We start from the raw sequence: 22,327 nt of genomic DNA, 5'->3' as shown, positions 1-22,327 counted from the left end.
TTGCCTTAAAATGTTGAATTTTTGTTTTTCACTGTTCTGTGATGGTCATGAAGTGACAAGTTGAGTATGTTGTTGATCTTAGTTATACATGTAATGTTTTCCTTAAGTGCAAGTGAGATGCAAACGTGTGATGTGTTTGGAAAAGAGTAGATGAAGGAAGCTGTGAAACTTGGAAGTTTGTATTTTATTTCCATTCCAGTATTGTCTTCTCTGTTAATGTCCTTGTTAGTAAACTTGGGGACGTTACAAGCAGCACACCTCCTCCATAAGCACTTGTTGTCAAACATAATGAGGAATCCTATTGCGTTCTTTGACGTTACGCCCGTTGGCAGAATTTTAAATCGTTTTGCTAGAGATGTGGATGTGATGGACACGGTGTTACCCTTGATCATTCGAGTGTGGATTAGCTGCTTCTTTTCGGTATGTAACTTATATTGTATTTGGGAGAAAGCAAAATGCACTCGTTAAGTTGTGTATTACTTCTACTACTATTATCCTTTCCCATTCTCACATGATACACAAGAACAATTTGATGGCGTTTCAAAGGTTGTTATGTCGTAGAGGTGTGTGTAATTTTTTTCTTAGTGGATATTGTTATAATGGTGTTTAATTTCAAAATACTATAATCAACTGTAATATTTTCCATAAGTAGAAGCTTTGCTTTGTACATAATTAAACAACTATTTGAAAGTGGGTTAAATATAAATTTAAGCCTTATTTAAATTCAGTGACAGTTCAGGCAGACAGACTACCATAATGTCTGATAAAGCCAAAGTGGTAGTTGGCGAAACTGTCACACGTATGTAGTTTTTAAAATATGAATATATTGTTTTGCTCAGCAAATAGTTTGTTTGTGTTTAACTGTAATCAAATATACACATCAAAGCGTGAGATTCTTGGTGCAATTATTGTTTGGTTTCTTGAATGTTTAGTTGTCTCTGGTGGGTATCACAAGTGACGACAACAAGGGGAGTTGAGCTTGCATTAAACGCTTGGTTACCGACATTGCATATTATTGTAGACTTTCACCGCTAGGGATGTCCCCTCTACCAGTAGGACAACTGATAAACCAGGGCGTATTCCATCACCCATAGTCCTTTTGACTACGAATGTTAGCAACCACTCTAGAAATGAATTGGTTACTGAATTTGATACAGAAGTTATGCGTTATCTATCCTACCAGTGAGACAGAGACCTCAACCACTCACTTTCATATGTCTCTGCCTGATGATCGATAATCACCGTGAAGAAGTTCAAGAACAGGTAGAGACAGATCTTGCACCCATACGTGAGTTTCAGCTATGTAGCAACACTTAGTGCTGCGGTAGGAGAAGTATCTACCTGGGCGTTGAGGGTCTTAGAGCTCTTATGGGGCAACTAGAATAAGCAACCACTACGCCAATTCAATTGTAAAAAGTTACGTAAAGTGGGATTTAAGCAGAGATAATAGTAAAAACCGTTACTCCCGGCTGCTCGGATGACTGTGGTGTATGTGTTCTAGTAGAAAGGTAAACAACAGTAACGTTGCAGTAGTGTGTGGCTTCTGATGAATTTCAGTATGAATCCATGACCTCACATATCTAAGTAGTCTATCAGTAGGCATGGCATACATCCTGATTGTCGCTGATGGGTAGCGGTAAGTTTACGTTTACCGTAGTAAAACCAGGGACAACATAGGATAGGTGTTATGATCTTTATCACTATCACCTCAAACGGCTTCAGCCGATACGTCTATCTACCAATTAGCGTATCACAATAGACCCCTCGCTGGGAGAGGCTCTATCAGTGGGGATACACCGTGCTCTTGGGACCGGTAGTGCACGTGGTACCTTAGCACTTAAACTTGAGGAAGTCTCGTATTGTTCGGACGACTCAACCAGGAGAGGGAAGAATAGATCATCTCTCAAATGGACAAATAATACTCATTAGGTCTGTAAGGTGGAGGGGGTGTTTATGTGGCATCCCAGTAGTATTTTGAATGTGTCAGCGGTAGATGCGTCAAGGAAGTAACAAGCCCCTCGGGAACTCCCGGAGATCTTGGATTTGGATTGGTTCCTGCCGGCGTGGGATTCGGTACCAAAGGGGAGGGAGCTTTCCTTGAAACGCTCACTGCGGATGGTGGTAGATCCTGCTCCCTAAGGGAGTCCCCTCCACCAGTAGGTGTGAGTAGGAGAGACTCTGGTTTCAGCCTCTCGTCCAGTAGGTGATCCCATTCCCCTACTGAGTACAGCTGTATGGAAAAGAAAATTTACCAACAGTTTAGAGCAGACACAGCAAACTCCATGGCCAGGCTGCTGAAAAGTTACCGGCCTTAAAGTAAGGCGAATAACCGACTTCTATCATGAGGCGGAGAAACACCTGAAAGTAGGCTGCATTACCTCTGTACCTGAGCTTTAGCATTTGAAATTTTTTACTTGCTCTATATTATGTTTATTATTATTATTATTATTATTATTATTATTATTATTATTATTATTATTATTATTATTGAATGTCTGAAAGTTAGTGATATCGAATGCAGTGCTGATTTACAGACTTACTGTGCATAAACAAGAGTTAATCGATAGATTATACGGTTTCAAGAAAAGCGTTTCTTTCGTTTTTACGATAAAACAAACAAGTAACCACGTATCATTCATTCATTGAGGATAATATATTTACTCTGTGTATAAGAAGCTTGCACCCAGGGGCGGCTCTAGGATATTTTACACCCTAGGTAAAAAAAAAAAGAAAAAAAACTTGTCTGCGCCCCCATAATCTTCTTTTCCCCCTAACCCAAAGTGAAGCCTTGTCACCTCTGACATTTTCACCACATCATCACATTGTTACTATTTGTTTAAGCACTAAATAAAAGAAAACCCACTCCCAATGCCTCTCTCTATGGTATTAATAAGTAATCTATAGGCCAATTATTTTTTAAAACATTTTTATTCCTGTGGCATTTAGAATGGAATTTTACTAAGAACCACAGAACAACAGGAAATTAAAGTTTTATTGTAATGTAAATCATGTCGATGTCCATTGTAAATATAAAACAAAAGATGGTTGTAATTCTTCCTAAAAATATTCCATAGAAAACATGATTAGTGGCTGCAATGTGTTCAAAAAATTTAATTTTTGCCCGTTTAAGGAAATCAAAAGTTATAACCTTTACTATAAATAGTTTTGTGTTTTGAACAATTTATACATTAACAATAAGTCTAAAATAGTAATAGAAAGTTTATACTTACATATAAATTTTGATTGAAGTAGTTTTATCCACATTCAACAAATATCACAGGAAAATCAGTTCTGTTTGCACCAGTGTAAAAAACAATATAAAGTTCGTGATGTTGGGATAGTACATTTTAATATTTACATAACTCTCTCTCTCTCTCATTGTTTGAGACAAAATTGAGCAACAGCATTTATATCCTTAACGGTACTTTCCTTGCTTTAATTCTTACAGACTATTTCACGAGGACTGTCGGGTCTATTTGTCTTGCTAACTCACTTTTAATAGAAATTGTGGCTAGACCTACTAGTCTTTCCTGGCACATTGTACTACGAAGATATGTTTTCATCAACTTCGCATGTATTCTGCTATTATTGGCAGGTCACTTGCTGCAACTGAGAAGTTTCCACGCTCCACGGTCTTCCGCTAATCTCTTCGTCTTCACCTACGATTTTTCTGTTTTGATATCGTCCATGAATTGTAGTTTCCTTCGCTCCCTCCTTCTTTCATGCCACCATACCCTCTAGCACGTCCTTTATGATACAGTTCCTTCTTAGCCAATGTCCCAACCAGTTTCGCATCCTCTTCTTAATAATCTCTAAAATTGTTCTTTTCCCCCCACCATTTCTAAGACCCTATCATTCATTTTCCGCTAGACTCAGCTGATTCTATCAATTCTTCTTCACATCAACATTTCGAAAGCTTCAAGTCGTTTTTCATCATTTTTGCGTAATGCCTACGTTTCTGACCCATACAATACAGTACTCCACACGAAGCATTTTATGAGTCCTTTTCTTAATTCTTTATTCAAGATCCCACAAAACAATATATTATTTCTCCTAAAGACTTCTTTCACCATTTCTATTCCTGCCTTTATTTCACGTTCACATTTCATACCATTATTAATAATACTACCCAGGTATCGAAAACTAGTCACCTGTTCTAGTTTCTCCCCTTCTGCTTCTATATTTGACACCGAAACCTTCGTTCCAATCACCATGGCTTTTGTCTAACAACATTTATTTTCATGCCATATTCTTCACATCCCATCCTCACGTTTTCTAACATCTTTTTTATTTTCTCTTCAGATTTTGCAACAAGCGCCATATTATGTTCAAACTGTATACACCTAACCATTCTACCTCCTACTGAAATGCCATCTTTATTTTGTAGGCTCTTTCTTACTATCTCTTCTAGATAAATATTAAATAATGTAGGCGAGAGACAGTATGTCTGCCGATCTCCCCTTTCAATTGCACTCTCTTCTGTCATTTCCTTCCTTTCTTCGTTCGATCATTCTATTCCAGTCCAACCTTCTTTAGACCTTCCAACAACAATTCCCAATTCATGCGATCAAAAGCCTTTTCTAGATCAATAAATACCACATACACCTCTTTCCCTTTTTCTATAAACCTTTCACCGATCGCCCTTAATAATCTAATTGCACTCTTGTGCCGTTACCTCTTATGAACCCGAAGATTATTTCATTACCGCCGATTACTTGTGCTTTTTCATTTATTCTTTCATATTACTTATTCAGAATTCGAAGCAAAATTTTTGCTGCATGAGATATGAGACTAATAGTTCTATTATAATCCTCACATCTCTTTGGGTTCGATTTCTTAGCCATCGTTATCATAATCATTTTCAAGAAGTCTTTTGGTCACTCTCCTGTTTCATGTATTTCATTGCAGAGTCGAAGAATTCTTTCTTGCCCTTGTGTCCCATATTCTTAATGAATTCATTTGATATATTATCTATCACGGTTGCCTTTCCATTCCTAATCTCGGATATAGCTTTCTCAAACTCATCCCGAAGAATACTAAACCCTTTATCATCCTCACCTACTTTATTTTCTACATCAATATTTAGGCCACACGGTCTATCCCTACTCTTATGTAACTCCTGGACATATTCTCTCCATCGTCCCAAGACTTTACTTCTTTCGCTGACTACCTTCTCGTTCTTATTGTTTTAATAAGTTTAAATGTGTTTAATAAGTTTTAATTTGGAAAAAAATCGTTCTGCACTAGCCACGGACATTGGCAACGTGAGCAAAATACGAAGAGCTACACATACGTTAGGAAATCTATTTTCAAGACTATGGTTGTAAATGTAGCTTAGCACTTCTTCATGGGTTGATACTGACAAAGGAACATCTTATATTGATAGTAGCGTTGCCAAATCAAACAATGCGCAATCGATAGAGGAGTGAAGAAAAGTGAGAAATCCAAAGTTTTACGGGCCAACACGGAGAAACACATGAGATACAGAGGAAAGACGGATCTAGTATTATGTGAAGATAGCAATGCAAAAGATACACTGACACAGAAAGAACTTCAAAATGATTAAAGTAATCAAAATATTTACATAACAGTATAGTAAACAAACATTGTACTCACAGACATGCTCAATAACATCATATGTAATGCAGTGTTGCCAACTGAGCACAAAATGATTTTTTTTTTTTAATGGCGCGAAACACAAATTATACGTGTATAGCGATGAAGACGTGACTCGCTATACAACGCTTTAATACTGACGCCGAACCGCATGCCGGTGTAAGCCAGGGGTTGAAATTCCATAATACAGATTTCTACCGTGACGGCATTGAAAAACTTGTGCCACGGTATTATAAGTGCCTTAATTTGCATGGTGATTATGTGGAAAAATAGCATAAGAGTGTACCTTTCAAATGTACCCTATGTAATACAATTTGGTTTGTTTATCCTATTACCTTTTTTATTTCAAAACGTCTGTTACTTTCTGGGCAGTCCTCGTATTATTTTTAAATTGAAAAATATATTGTAATAATGATTGTTGTTTTCAATACGTAATGAAACAAAAAATATCGAAATCACTATTTTATTTGTGTTATATTTTAAAGAAAGAGAAAGAAAATGTGCACGTTTTTTTCCTTCTCTAAATGAATTTAAAAAATGAAGCATTAAAATCAATTATAATGTCGCAATGGTCAAATTGAATTGTTCCAAAAGTCACTGTTTCTTCCCAAATGTAATATATTTCTATTGAGTGTATTATTTTGTGTTAACTTTTAATTTGAGTAAAAATGTTAAGTAAAAATGTGTTGAGATTGAATTTCCAATGTTCAAAACCTAATTTGTTAAGAAAATGATTTGGCATTGTGGATATAATTACGTATTTTATAAAAACTACCTTTGTTTATGTCCATTGTTCTTGTGTGTCATGTACGTAATGTGAATCTTTTGATATCTAAATTTAATATCAAATTTACTTGCTTTGCTTTGAGGTACCAATGCTTGGCTGCTAGTTATATTTCTATTTAGTTTATATTTAAAATATGTTTCACTTTTTCTTAACCTTATATATTATTTGAAAGTCTTTTACTTTCATATAAACTCGTTTCATCTCCAATCTTGTATTGCCTTGTGATAATTAATTTTTCTTACATACCATCTTTTCTTGTTGTAGGTAATCGCGACTTTGGTCGTTATAAGCTACAGTACACCGATTTTTGTGACTGTTATTCTACCAGTTGGTATTCTGTACTATTTCATACAGGTACGTTAGAATGCTTTTTTTTTTTTTTTTTTTTAATGAAAGAAAAACATATAATAATGTAAATCTGATTGCCAATGGAATCTCGAAGTGTAGATATATCTCTGAAGCATTTGCCATCATCAGCAAATAGAAGAATGTTACTAGATGTAGTTTGAAGATGATCGGAAAGATTATCTATGAATAAGAAAAAAAATAAAGGACCGAGGACACTTCCTTGTGGAATACCAGTTCTTACTGAAAGAAAGCTGTATAGGCCTATATCACTAGAACTCTAGGCCACGATGTTGTCCACCACAAATTCTCATGACCTGGGATCGAACCAGGGAACCTTAGCATCAGAAGTGAGTGTTCTACCAATCGTCGGCATGATTCAATTGTCGGAGACATGTTAATACGATGCTGTTCGAATCTTCGTTGTCTCCACAATCACCAAATGTAACAGTATGGCTTTTGCATATTGAGCTACTTCAAGATTTCTTTTTTTTGAAACAACCTCACTGATGGCTCCCAAATTCAAGCAATAAATAAAAGTTCATGTACGGAGTGTTGTTGCAGGAGATTTACATTGTATACAACACTTGATTTAACAGATAGATGCTTTGCCTTTTCATCCATGTAAAGAAAACACATCGGAAGTTGATAACTTTGTGTTTGGTTTATTTTCTGTCCGGCCTTCAGCTCATTTTTGTCCCTTGCTATAGTGCTATCAGAAATGCGCGTCAATATTCCATTAACATTATATCACAGCCATTGAAAATAGTGACTCCACTTTAGTAACTCTCGTCGTGTTTTAATTTATGAAGTCATTAAAGTTGGGATCGCATTTCGTTTGTCAAGTAAATACGAAAACCAAAGTAATTTAAGGTAAAGAAGTTTGCCCTCTTGTGGGATACGTAAATATTTCAATGGTCGGTGTGGAAGAGAGGATTCACCAATTCTTGACATTTGCACATAGAGGAACTGATTTAGCAATCTTCACCTCTCAGGTTTCTGCAGATAGCCACTTCATAGAGGTTGGGGGAATCCCCCAGCCCTATTGGGCAAGGATAAAATGATACAACAAAAACTGCCCCACTGAGAATCGAATCCAGACTGTCTAGTTGGTTAGGAACACAAACATCTTACCGACTATGCCCTCGAGTATTTTACAGTAAATTAAGCATGTAATCACAAACATACCATTATTTGTTGATGAACGATGTAAGACGTGTAATTCAGATAAGAATAGTCTTACCTTGTATCTCGAATTTTTCTTGTAATTTCCACGCACAAAGTGGATAAAGTTTTTTAAATTCAGTAGTTAACATTTAATGTATGCATCATTCTTTTTCTATGAAGCCTGTTTCGTTTAATTAGTGGAAAATGATCAACAGTTACCTCGAATTTTGTTACTATATTAATACCCGCAAAAAGAATAAAGTTCTAAGGCTAGTGACCCAATGTTATTAAGCGTATAACACATTTTTTCCGAAAAAAAAAAAACGAGTTTTCGGAGTGAAGTTATCTACTTTATAACAAAATACGTTGGATAGTGTAATAATTACCTGTACCTTGGGCAGAAAATGCTCATACATATGCACTATGCTTCATAGAATGTTAATTTAATAATAACAGAAGAAGAATGTTTTTAAGATATGTAAGAGATTATTATTATTATGGGATAGTTGTTGCTATGTACATGTTTATGGATACCGTGTCAGCAAGTTTCGGTGCTTGTCAGTGTTAAGGAAAATATATTATAAAAATATATCAACTAATAAACCATTCTTTGTTGCATTGTTTATCGACGTTATTATTCATATAAAAGGTGAGAACGATAGTATATGATTATTGAAGATTACTACCACTTGAGATTTATATTTCATATTTCGACGAACCAGGTTTACGATTACCATTGGTATTTCGTTATAAAAACTTTTGGTTTACCTCACCCGGGAACGACTGTAAATTCACGTCCCGAAGCAAAAGTAAGGGTGAATTTACTTTTATAATTAAGTGAATGAATACGAACTTGACCATATTGCGAAGTGGTAAAGTAATTATAAGAAAAATGGACAACGAAACAATGCAGCGTGAATCAAGTATTAGTGACAACGTTGAAACTAGTGTAACACCAGGATTGCCATCGGAGGACCGAATCTTATTCGCTTTACAGCGACAATTGATTCAGATGTCTACCGAGCTAAAGCAGACCATGGAGCAGAAGTTCAACGAATCTAACAAGCAAAATGAAGAATTAAAGCAGACCATGGAGCAGAAGTTCAACGAATCTAACAAGCAAAATGAAGAATTAAAGCAGACCATGGAACAGAAGCTCAACGAATCTAACCAGACCATGGAACAGAAGTTCAACGAATCTAACCAGACCATGGAGCGGAAATTCGACGAATATAACAAACAATATGAAGAATTAAGTAGACGGATAGAACGGATAGAACAAAAATCAGATGAAACGAAACAGACAATTGTCCAGGTGGTGAATGACATATCCTCACAGTTTGAGGAAAAGTTAAAAAGAATATCCGATGATTGTCAGGAAAAGCACAATCACCAAAACCAAGAAATCAGTGCTGTAAAAAAAGATTTAGAAGTAATAGAATCTTCCGTTAAACAGCAAAAGATCCAGGTCATCAACAATTCTAACAACATACGTGCGAATACGCAATTATTAGCTACTATACAGGAAGAGATTAGAACGTTAAAGTCTAAAGATAACATTTACCGTAATAACTTGGGTAGTGATCGCTTGGAGTTTCCTCACTCAACAGAGATGAACTCGCCTTCGCCGGGGTCTGATGAGGATATTCTATTGGAAGAAAGTTATCCGAAGAGTACAGATGGGCGGAACATAGATGGTGTGACGACGCAGCACGTTAGGGATAGAAATTATCACTCAACAAGTACACGGAACGATAGAAAGAAGGTAAAATTAAGTGTTAAGATGAGTGAAATCCGAGCTATGAGTAAATTCAGTGGTAAGTGTAATGAAAATGCCACTTCTTTCTTAGAGAAATTCCAAGACGAATGCAATATAATGTGTATAGATAAATCACAATATATGAAATTAATACCCCATGTATTACTCCCACCTTGTTCCTTATGGTTTAAAGCAATACGTGATCACATTAGTACATATGAGGAATTCAAAGCGGCATTGATCGCAAATTATGAAAATGACTTTTTGCTGGCAAATAGAGATGCCACCCTTAGAAATCAACACTTCAATCCTCGTTTACACAAATCTGTTGTCGAGTTTGTTGTAAATACCTACAACGAATTAAAAGTTGTAAATCCATTGTAATCAGAATCTAGAATAATAGCATCCATTCGAAATTTGCTCCCATTTAAGTTACAACAGATCTTGTTTTCTACACAGTGTATGAGTTTCAATCATTTGTTAATGCTCGTTCAATGTTATGAAACTCAATACCATGCTTTGAATCAACAAGCAGAAGTGGGTAAAAATAAGAATAATTCAGATCATCGTGTACCTGTTCGGAATCTAAATATCCGAAGTGTGAACGGCACGGAATACAACCCAAGCCAAGTAAATTCTAGCAATCAAAACGAACAATATAGGCAAAGTTATGTAGGGAATCAACCTAATCTAACCAAACACAACAATAATTATGTCAGATCCACTAATCGAAATAGGTTTCAAAATAGACGAAACATTTGGCGAAATTCCACAAATACGACAAACTACATGGATAGACATAATTGGAGGTCAAGAGATGACACTTCACATCAAGATCCAGGTATTGAAGTAAGTAATGTACAGAACAGTAATACGTGTCATAATCATGATTGTGTAGTACAATGTACTTTATTGGATTCATATGCAAGTACGAACGTAACCTGATTACCGTTAATGAAATTAGGTTAAATTCATATCAGTTATAGATTCTTGTGAATTTTTATTTTTAAGTTCATGTATTAATATCAATAATGAAAACGATTCTTATAAATACTTGAATTTACTTTTATAATTAGGTGGACTGAAAAGCTAATTTTCAAATGATTTTTATTCTTTCTTGTTAATGTTTTTAATATATGTAAGAATTATAATTCGATTCTTAATTGATTAGAAGCAAAGATTATTTATATTAGATTGACTTGTGTTGAAAACTTAACTGTCAAAGATTATGTTAAGAAGAAGATCTATTCTATAAAACAAAATATTCGACAACTATCTTGAATGAGATTCTTCTATATTGTGATGCCGTATTAATCTGATGTTTATTTTTAAAATATCAACTAAAATGATTAACATATAATGCGCCCTGACTATTTATAACTTATGTTTGTCCCTTACGATGTTTGAATTAGCACCCTACTACGATTAAGTAAATGAGCGACGATATTTTTGACAAGAAAATATAGTAATAATAATATAATAAATGTAGTTGAATATAAGTATTGAGGAAGTGTAATACTTGTTATAAATATATATGAAATGTAATGAAGACATATATGAGGTGCAATCAAAATGTGATGGACATATGCATGTAAGAACACTATTGTAATCGGACCAGTGGTTCTTGAACATAAAAGACAAACTCACTTATGACTTTTATATTCAGTCCATTTGTCGGGCGACATTTTATATAACAAAATACGTTGGATAGTGTAATAATTACCTGTACCTTGGGCAGAAAGTGCTCATACATATGCACTATGCTTCATAGAATGTTAATTTAATAATAACAGAAGAAGAATGTTTTTAAGATATGTAAGAGATTATTATTATTATGGGATAGTTGTTGCTATGTACATGTTTATGGATACCGTGTCAGCAAGTTTCGGTGCTTGTCAGTGTTAAGGAAAATATATTATAAAAATATATCAACTAATAAACCATTCTTTGTTGCACTGTTTATCGACGTTATTATTCATATAAAAGGTGAGAACGATAGTATATGATTATTGAAGATTACTACCACTTGAGATTTATATTTCATATTTCGACGAACCAGGTTTACGATTACCATTGGTATTTCGTTATAACTTCTTTCTCAGATTCATTCCACAAGAAGGAAGGAACCTTAAAATTGCATTCAATTCAGCAATTTGTAGACGTCACTGAAGAAAATGGCAGAAAACATTGAAATAATATGAGTGAATCACAAATATTCGAAATGCAAAGTAAAGCTGTTCTTAAATACATAATTAGTTTGAGATTGGATGTAGTGTTAATTTCTTTTGCTCTAAGTTATTGTTATGAAATTAATGACATTTTTCTGTTCATTTAGCGATTTTATGTGGCTACTTCAAGACAGTTGAAGCGGCTTGAATCGGTTTCGAGGTCGCCTATTTATTCACATTTTGGAGAAAGTTTAACCGGTGAGTCTAGCATATTCTGCTCTTTCCTGTTCTAGTATATCTATGATACGCATAATTGTTAATACCGTTTATTATTTATTTATTTATTTATTTATTTATTTATTTATTTATTTATTCACTAAGTTTCATACAGCACAAGGCTAATTGGCTGAAACTGTTCAACATAAAAAAGATAATATAGAAAGAAAAGAAAAACAAACAAAAAGAGAGAAAATAACAAAACAAATGCAAAAAAAGAGGGTTCATCTCTCAATATACAATATTCTCTTCAGCTGAGTTCTGAAGTTTCGTTCAGAAGTAAAAAATTTTAAGATATGTTGAAACAGTATTGTAATCGAGCGCTACTCTGTCGCTTGACAATTGATAACCTAGGTATCTCGTAAACTAGAAAATTAAGAGAGCGGGTACGCCGCGGAAGAACCCGAAAGTTAATCTGCAATAGTAAGAACTCAGAATCAATTTTACCATTGATAATTTTATATAGATAAAGCAAATTAGCAGCGCGGCGTCGTTTGTCAGAGGTAAAGACATTAATTCCTGTCTTGATTGATCACGTAACTGAGATTTAAATATAACTATGGCAGGAAAGATGTTTAGGAGCGAGTCAATGTGAGACAGATTAGTACGTACTGCCATATTTCATACAGGTGGACAATATTCAATGGCCGGGAAAATAAAAGCCTTATAAAACATCGTAAGGGCAGGGAAACTTTGTATTTTAGGAAATCTAACAAGTAGACCAAGTAGTTCCATAGGTCTGGATGATATTGATATGATTTGATTCGCAAAGGAGAGTTTCTTATCAAAGACAACACCTAGATCTTTTTGAGAAGAAACACATTTGATGGGTACATTGTTGACCTTACATATCGACGTTGGCGAAGTGCATTCTCTTTTAAAGAGAGAAAGGATAGAACATTTGTTCGGGTTTAAAGACAGATTCCAATTAGAGCACCTGTTACTTAACATATCTACTTGCAGTAAAGAAGCATCATCTACAGAGTTAATGACTCTGAAGAGTTTCTGGTCATCAGCGATGTAACAGTATGCGGTTCGATTCCTGAACTTCCATGTTCGAAAGGCAGCCAAATGTAACAGAACGGGGTCGTCCAGTATTGTTTCTGTTTGGGCTTGTCCAAATGTAACAATCCTTAGTTCGTTCCTGTATATCCTGTTTAGGCTTAGCGTTGGTTCAGAAATCCCAAATAGACTGACCATATAAGCCGCTGGACAATACACTTTGGAACACAGAGTTCGGGTCAGAACATTTAGGAAAATCAACGTTAAAGGCAGATTCTAATTGTCTCTTTAATGACGATACAGTTCAATAATATGAATATTATTGCGCTGCATAGGCATTCATTTAGTTACGTTGAAAAGGAAAAACAAATTAAATTCTTTTGTACCTTAAAATTGTATTGTACTTATTTCGCCCTTTTTTTCATACATTTGGCAATGTACTGTAATGCATATGAAGTGGATACGTCATTAAATATAGATTTAAACCATGATAATATGTATGGTAGTATTACTTTGAAAGGATATGTACGATTTTGTATTGGTAACTTTAATTAACAGCATTTGAAATTTACTACACTGACACAAATCAAATTATACAATGGCACTTGCCTTTAAAAACAGTCCATTCGCTTGCGCAACATTATTAGATTTAAGTAAGGCTTTTGATACTGTTTCACATGAAATATTGATTCAGAAATTACAGTATTATGGAGTCAGAGGAACTGAGCTGCTATTGATCAGGTCTTATCTAGAAAGTAGGAAACAAGTTGTGTGTGTACAAAATAAACAGTCAAACATACTTGAAATATTAACAGGAGTGCCACAGGGAAGTGTCATTGGACCTTTTCTATTTCTGGTATATATTAACGATTTACCTGACTACTTATTAGAAACCACTGTTATGTATGCCGATGACACTACATTTATAACGAAAGATAATAATATCAACGCAATTTACACGAAAAATAATAAAGCAATAGATAAATCTACTATTTGGCTGTTCCACAATAAATTACATTTGAATCATAATAAAACAGAGAAGTTATACTTTCATCTCAGCAGCTCCACAACTGATACAAAAGAATGCTTAGTTAATCTATTAGGGATATAATTAGATACGAAATTAAACTAGAATGTGCATACTATGCAACTTTGTAAAAAATTATCAAGGGCAGTATATGTGTTACGTAAATTAAAAATATCTGTAAATAAAAGTTTATTAATCACTGCATATTATGCTTTCTTTCACTCTCATCTGTCGTATGGCATATTATTATGGGATAATTCTTCCGGGGCACAAACAGTATTTAAGTGGCAAAACAGAGCGATAAGAACGATAACAGGAATTCCAGAGAGAGAATCTTGTGGACATTTTTTCAAAGATTTTGAAATACTGACCATCCCGTCCTTGTACATATTATCGAGCCTTGTGTATATCAAAGAAAACTGTACAAATTATGTTACTCGAAGTAGTGTTCACTCACACAATACAAGGCGCAAAAGTGAAATAAATATTCCCCATGTACGGCTGTGCAAAACGCAAAATAGTTATAAATATATAGAGATGAAATTGTATAACCTATTGCCACTTAGAGTGAGAGAAATGGAGTTTAAAAATTTTAAATGTTTTTGTAAAATGTGGCTCTTAGAAAAGTGTATATATAGTATTTCAGAATTTCAGGAAGAAATTTCAGGATTAGAATAGAAAAGTAATACTAGGTAAAATATAAAGTATTGTATTGATTAATTAAAATTGTAAATATTACATGTACGCAAACTTAAATTTTAACGTTGTCTATTACATCATGTTGTTTAACGACAATAAATAATTCTTATTCTTAACCAATTTAAGTATGATAATGTAATTTTACATTTGGCCCAATATTCTGCACTACGATCGCGGAAGTTGCTCGCTACCGGTTGAACCTCACTATGTTATTTGTTTCCGTTATTATTTGTTTTAATATAATTCATTGTTCTAGTTAAATAGGGGAAAATTATGTTACTTGTATATGATCATTGTCATGTTTTCTTGATCTGCATTTTCCATAAGCATATATCAGGGAAAATTTCGAAGTGTTCTAGAAAACCGAGTAAAGTCAGGGAATTCTTCTGTAAATTTTGTCTTCATCTTGAAAGTGTCTTCAACGCTCAGGCAAATTGGATTCCATGGTAGTGGAACTCAGCGTAATGTGAACCGAAAAAGTCTCTTGAAATACGGAGAGTACATAGTTGCATTGACCAAAGGGCTAGGATGCCTCGAGTAGTCCACCAAATACAGAGCTTACCCTTACGTTGAGGCATTTGGGGTTTTTGGTTGTTATGACGTGGTTTATGTTGTGCTAACTAGTAATAACAATGTCTTGAGGTATGATGAAAACTCACTTCTTATTGCAGATCAGTAGTCTGTCTGGAAACATATCCTTTCCGTGACGAGGCAGTCGTTTGCTTGTATTGTTTTCTGAACAGCAGTTGACTGATATGGGACCTATCGTCCCTCTTGGTTAGTGATGTAGGCAGCAAGTTGTTCAGGGGAAAACATGAGTTTTTCAGGGCGCGGGGTACAGTTTTCACATCACAATAGGAAACGATTTGGGAACGAGCCCCATTTGTTCCCTTCCCGGGACTACATACCGTTCCTCAAGCTGGAGATAATGATAGCGAATGATTTCTGCACTGCAACTGAATGTTTCTCCCATATTGGCCATTGTCAGCCAGAATAATCATTTTAAGTGTCTCCTGTGTATGGATTGTGGGCAACCATAACACCATGACTCTTGGAGGAATTCATGGTAATTCTTGAATTTGTTAATCTACTGTTTTACTGTCCGCTCATTTACCACATTCCTACCGAAGCCTGGAATAGTTTTCTTTCATATAACGCTGTCTGATTTTCTCATGTTGAACGACCTCTCTTTGACGTTCCGATGTAACTGTAGCTACTACAACCAGCAAGTTACAACAAGAAATACTCACTAACACATAATCATCATCTTTCTTTCTCTCGTATAGCCCTATTTGGTGTTCCTATGTTTGATCTGCTCTCATTGACGTCCCTGTTTAATTGTAGCGACCATAAACAGTAGGCTACATGAGTAAACACATATTATCACGTTACCATTTTTGTTTTTTGCTCTTTTCATTTCGAAACAAAATGTATAAGGAGCGCTTATAATGCTATGCTTGGAAATCCAAGTGAACTTTTTTTGTGCCTAATAATTTGTTCTTCTTCAGTTTTGAGTTTCCTACATCATCATTAATTATATTATTATTATTATTATTATTATTATTATTATTATTATTATTATTATTATTATTATTATTATTAATCATTAGTAGAATCTTCAAAACTAGTGACCTTCACTGTTTTTAATGAAAATGTAATTGATAATTGCAGGTGCCTCAACGATACGAGCGTATGGAGTACAAGAAAGATTCATTCGAGAATCTGAAAGCAAAGTGGACTACAACCAAATATGCTACTATCCAAGCATTATCTCCAACCGGTAAGTGTTTTTTTTTTTTTTTTTTTTTTTTTTAATCAATCAGGAAACAATTGAAACACCTGTATGCAGTGTCCGAGTGCAAGTGTATTTTCTTTTGACCTCATGCAACGTGACGCTTAAACCCTTAACCTCAAGGTATCTTTTGACGTGAACTAACCTAACCTAATCTAACCCAACCCAACCGTACCTAGTAAGCCTTCATTCTCAGCTTTATCAGGTGCCCACTCTGTATAGTCGTCGCGGCCAAAGGATCCACAGCCACTGCCATTATAGCCAGACATAAGATTTTACAACGTTCATCTTTACAAGCAATAATTCTTAATAAATCATTATCATAGGTATGTGCGTGGCATTGTTATGACGCACATTGACATTACTCAAGACAGTGTCCTAATTACTTCTAAGCGTGTAAAAAATAATAACTGCCAGTGGAGCAATTAAAAATCTGTACAATTATTCTTTTTCACTGTTTTTTTAACTAACCATATGAATGGTTGATCTTGATTGCCTAAGGTGTTGGTTATTCTTTTGTTTAAGGCTCCAAAACGACTGGTGCTTAGCTGAAATTCATTTTAAGGATTTGAAGTTTCATACGGATTAAGATTTGCGTGAGAAATTAATTGTTTTTATCCCAAGACCTTCACTGATTATGTGTTTATTATTTTTATTTTTGAAAGTAGATACCCACTATAAAGAGTAGTCCTACGAAACAACTAAAACGAACTTGGAGGAATTTGAGTCAGCTAGTAAGTAAGCAGATTGCAATGAAACTTTTCTCAAGACTCCCAGTAGAAAGATTGAAGAGATTTCATTCAATAACTCCGCTCATGTAGAGAAAGAATGTGTCATTTCAGTGATGTCTTTCTTTGTTAGCACCAAAGGATTCTTTACCCTCGATCACTATAGACGGAGGAACATTAAATGTCATAGCGTACAGTAAAAGTAGCGTTCAAAATGTCACAGAAGAGCTTATAATATTCATAGTTTATAGCTTGTCAATATGCAAGACCTGTTAGATATGTCCACCCTTTAGCTGTAGATATATAATTCTTCTTTTTCACTGTGCTACGCACATACCTATGATGATTTATTAAGAATTATTGCTTGTAAAGATGAACGTTGTAAAATCTTATGTCTGGCTATAATGGCAGCTTATTTTTCTTAATATTTCTTACTGCATAGCAGAGAGCAAGGTCATTTTATGTTTGCTTTGCAAGTAAGATTACAGACAATTGTTAATCCTACAAATGAACCGTACAAGGTAAGATTTTGAGTTTTAAACTATGTACTCAAGAGCACAGTTTAGTAACTACATATTTTAAGTTGTTTTTCTTTTTGTTATTAAAACAAATATTGAGGATAATCGAAATGTTCGTGCTGTGATGAAAATCACTGGCATATTACTTATTGGCATTTAATATATAAGATTATTGTTTCTTAGCCACGCTGACACTTCCCTTAATGCTTGTTTACTGATTCCGTCGCCAAACTTTCGTTTTCTGCAAAAACTGCTGACATCTGCGTATAGTGTCGAAATGAATACCATTGTAGTCAGTTCTCGATCATTCACACACAAAATGAACAGCAATAGCTCCGATACTGAACCCGGCGACACGCCACGAATAATGCATCTTTCATCTGATAAAGATGACTGAGTTTCTATTTTATGATGGCAGATCTCAACAATTTGTTTATGATTTGAGAAATATGATTTGAGCTAACAATACGACTAACCCCTTTATAACGTACAATTTCAGGTTTTTTTTCTTTCTTTTTTTTTTTTTTTTTAACAACAAGTTGTGATTTACTATGTCAAAAGTATCCGATAAATCTAGAAAGATAGCTATACATCTTATTCATATACATGTTAAAGTGAAAGCATGCTTAATTTTATTTTTCCTTCTTTCATTTAAACTTGTATTTATATTATTCTTTTGTAGATGGCTGACTATTCGTTTAGAAATGATCGGTAACCTGATCATTTTCTTCGCATCGCTGTTCGCTGTTCTTGGCAGGGATACCATAAACCCAGGTCTGGTTGGATTGTCAGTCAGTTACGCTCTTCAGGTTAGTAAAGCATTATTACATCACTAGTTCCATGAACAATTGTATTAACAACTTAGAAATCACATGGAAGAAATTCAGTATAATGTACTTTTTTTTTTTTTTTTAATTTCCAGTAATATCCACTATTTCAGCAGATTACGAAATATTGTGTAATATTAGTTTTTTCCTGCATTTAATTTATTATTAAATGGTGTATAAACATTAGTTCAGTAAACAAAAGATTAGTCACCCTTCGTAGAAATGAACCTAAAACCGGGTAATATCATCTCTAGGCTGAATGAAGTAACTCCATGGGTTGATGGTGTGCCACATCGATAAGGATTCACGTGCTTATCAGTAGCTCCCACAATTCTGGCAAAGTACAGGCATGTCTATTTCTGTGTTTTCCCCCCTGTTAAAAATAGTTCTACAGATTTTCAAAGGCCTTTAAATGCTGAGTCTTTACAGGTCACATAGGGTCCTGAATGACCTCAATTTATGTGCAGGTGCATACGTCAGTTACCATTTTGGAAAATGAATGTGTTCATTTCATATTCAGCATAAATGTGTTGGGAAAACTGATACTTGATCCCTGAAGATATCCAAGTAAACATTTTTATTCATGTTCACATTCATGTGTACAAATGGGTCCAAGTCATGGTACGATCCACACTATCACAGAACATCCTCCAGTTTGAATCATAGTCTCCATGCTGCGTTTCAGATTCTTGATTGACCTCTCGATGCATTCCACGCCTTGGATTATTGTGGTATTGAGAAGAATGCGACTCGTCTGATCACAATACACATTTTGATTCCAGCGTCTGTGTTGTTGAGCTTATTGAAAACGAGCAGCTTTATTCGCCTCAGTGAGAAGCACCTGTCTGATAGTGTGCTACTGCAAATGTCCACTATGTGAAGTTCCCTTGGTAGTGTATTTTCGGAAGTCGGTTGGGATGGTCCTGCATGAAAATTGGTGGCGGTCCCTCTGGATTAGTATCTTTTAGCGACCACAGCTCTTACACTGTCTTTTGTTCACATGCATGGCAGACCATTCAATGTACAGGGTTTACCCTGCCCTTCAAACTCGTGAAATTTAAAATGAGTAACGAAAATGTTTCAAAATATACCGCACAGAAAATATGAAAAATACGCCAAAAAATCAAAACAGATTCAAGAAGGTGGTAAAAAAACTTTAAAAAAATCTTTAGAGATAAAGAAGTGAGGAGCGCCGTCAGTTTTTAAAATTTCAAGCTTTAGGAAAAAAAATTAAAGTAAAAATTCAAATGTCGGAGAAGAAGAAAATATTAGATGTGATGATTTTAGATAATCAGACATAGGCTAAAATGGTACTTGTTTCTATGTTTGGGAGTACTCGGATATCATTAGTGTTTAATCATTGTTTGGCGCTAGTGTTATTATATTCCAAATACGGGAAGTTTGACTGATAATAAGTAACCACAGTAAAAGTAGTCATAAATATTCAGGGAAACCACTACCAGAATTTCTGTGTAAACCCTGGTGTAGACACCAATGAATGGGGCAACTTCATGTACTGTGTAACCCTGCATATGCCAAAACAGATTGCTATTCTGTCAACAGCTGTCAAACAGCTTTGCTTCGATGGGCTGTTTCTAATGCAACCGACAACCACACTTCTGCAGCGATCAAGCATCAGCAATGATAAATCTTTTAGTCTTATGTTACCAGTGAAGCGCCATCTATAACAATAGGAAGAGACTAATGTTACTTCTACAAGGAATAAATAACTGTTTGTCCATTGTGTTTGCAAGAACTTTTAACTAATATGCTTCCATTGTACTTTTACCTTTAGATAACACAAACATTAAACTGGTTGGTGCGAATGACATCAGATGTTGAAACCAATATAGTGGCTGTGGAAAGAATAAAAGAATATGGCGAAACACCACAGGTAAAGTGCTCTTTATTACAATTATTTATTTTATTTTATTATTTATTTATTATTTTTTAATTTTTTTATGGAAAGGAGCTGTCAAAGTTAAATCATCAGTAGTACAGCGGATCTCTCAGAAGAGGGGATCGCTAGTTTGAATTTTTTTCCCACCGTATAGTAAGGGAACGCCGAAGTTGTTTTCTCGTAGTCCGTTTGAAGAAGCTTTTAAGCCACAGGTTGGGACATTGAGTTTTGGAGAAATTTTCTTACGAAGTTCGATCAAGATGTTCAAATAAATAAGGAACATAACAGCGTACTACATAAAAATAGCGTAGAGGATGTTAGGCAAAACAATAGGCTTAATCAGAAATATTAGTGGTACCATTATGCTTTTCCCATAATTATTAACTACCTACAATGGCATGTCCAGAAAGCTCAGAGGTAATCCCATTTCAAATTAGTTAAAGGAAAATCGTATTTTGCACCTGAGTTACAGCGAAGACCAGCAGTACTGAATCGTGAACTTTGTACATTTTCTAATATTGTGAAGTTCTCTGAAGCTCGTCGGAGCCTTCGCAGTGGTTTTCAGCTTTCAACAGAATTGACAAAACAGCGGTCACGATCATTCTCTTAGCTAAATGGTTGACATGTTTCTTCCTTTAGTATGGAAGACCCGCGCTCGATTTTAGATGAAAGTGCATGTCCAGATTCCACGCGTAGAGGAAAGACAGTCTAGTTATTCACAAACCAAGGGGAGTACTGAGGGCTTGTTCAAATACATAAGTACCTCGTTCATACGTAAGTCTAACTTTCAAACAGACGGGAATTTTCTTCTTCTATATTTATACAGGTACAAGATACACATGACTGTATTTAACGACACATGACGGTTTGAGAGTTGTAGTGGTTATATGGTTAGCGTACGCCCCTGTGGAGCAGGAGACCCGGGTTCGATTCCCGGTGGGAAATCATGTGTTTCGGATCTCACGTTAAGTATAGGTTTACGTATCATATGGGCTCACTGTTGAAAGGGACACTAAACTCTAATATGATTGTTTCAACGTGTCTTAAGTAGTGCTAGCTGCTCTAATAGTGAAGCACTTATTCGAGAAGATCGGAATATTGCTGTTAGAGAAATTGCTGGAAAACTTTAAATATTGGAAATGTAGAATCAATAGTAAAAGTCTATCTTAAATTTAGCAGTGCGAGTGCTAAGTAAGTTCCTTGTGTTCGAAGTCTAAACACAAAAGAAAGAAGGTTAGTGGCAGTCACAAAACTTTAACCGTGGTCCTGCAATCTCTTTTATATATATATATATATATATATATATATATATATATATATATATATATATATATATATATATATATATATATATATATATATATATATATATATAAGAGATTGGAGGATCCTTTTCAGACTATTGTAACGTCTTATGAAACATGGGTGCTTTACACTACTCCATTTGAAAGGAACTGCTTAAAAGGAAGAAGTTCAATTCCTATGAGGTGGATATTGACGCTGTGCAAGAAAGAGTCAGCGCTGGAATAAGCGTACTCCATTGGCAAGAAAGACGTTAAAAAAAAGTTGTGTGCGAAATTATAGTTACTGTATATTAAAGTACTTTTTTTTTAAAAAAAGAAAAAAAGGCATTTCTAAACCGATAAAGTATATTAGGGAAATCAATATTTCTGTCCCAATTCTCTATTACAAATGATTTCAGATGAGAAGCGGCAT

General features: G+C 34.8%; 1 protein-coding gene across 2 annotated transcripts in view; it reads left to right on the top strand.

Moving 5' to 3' along the window:
- LOC145685683 (multidrug resistance-associated protein 1-like) overlaps nt 1-22,327 on the top strand; it is a 139,795-nt gene that overhangs the window by 99,624 nt on the left and 17,844 nt on the right. Inside the window, exons 22-27 of one of the 2 annotated variants that reach the window (XM_081758092.1) lie at nt 200-420; nt 6,668-6,757; nt 12,010-12,100; nt 16,518-16,626; nt 18,567-18,693; nt 20,507-20,605. In XM_081758092.1, the coding sequence (XP_081614218.1) occupies nt 200-420; nt 6,668-6,757; nt 12,010-12,100; nt 16,518-16,626; nt 18,567-18,693; nt 20,507-20,605 (737 nt within the window). The remainder of the gene's footprint in view (nt 1-199; nt 421-6,667; nt 6,758-12,009; nt 12,101-16,517; nt 16,627-18,566; nt 18,694-20,506; nt 20,606-22,327) is intronic. The other variant, XM_081758093.1, reaches the window with a different exon arrangement.

The sequence above is a fragment of the Thermobia domestica genome, chromosome 5 (genome assembly GCF_964235325.1).
Source record: "Thermobia domestica chromosome 5, izTheDome1.hap1.1, whole genome shotgun sequence".
NCBI lineage: Eukaryota > Metazoa > Arthropoda > Insecta > Zygentoma > Lepismatidae > Thermobia > Thermobia domestica.
The sequence above is the reverse complement of the archived record's forward strand: the minus strand, read 5'-3'. Positions and strand labels throughout refer to the sequence as shown.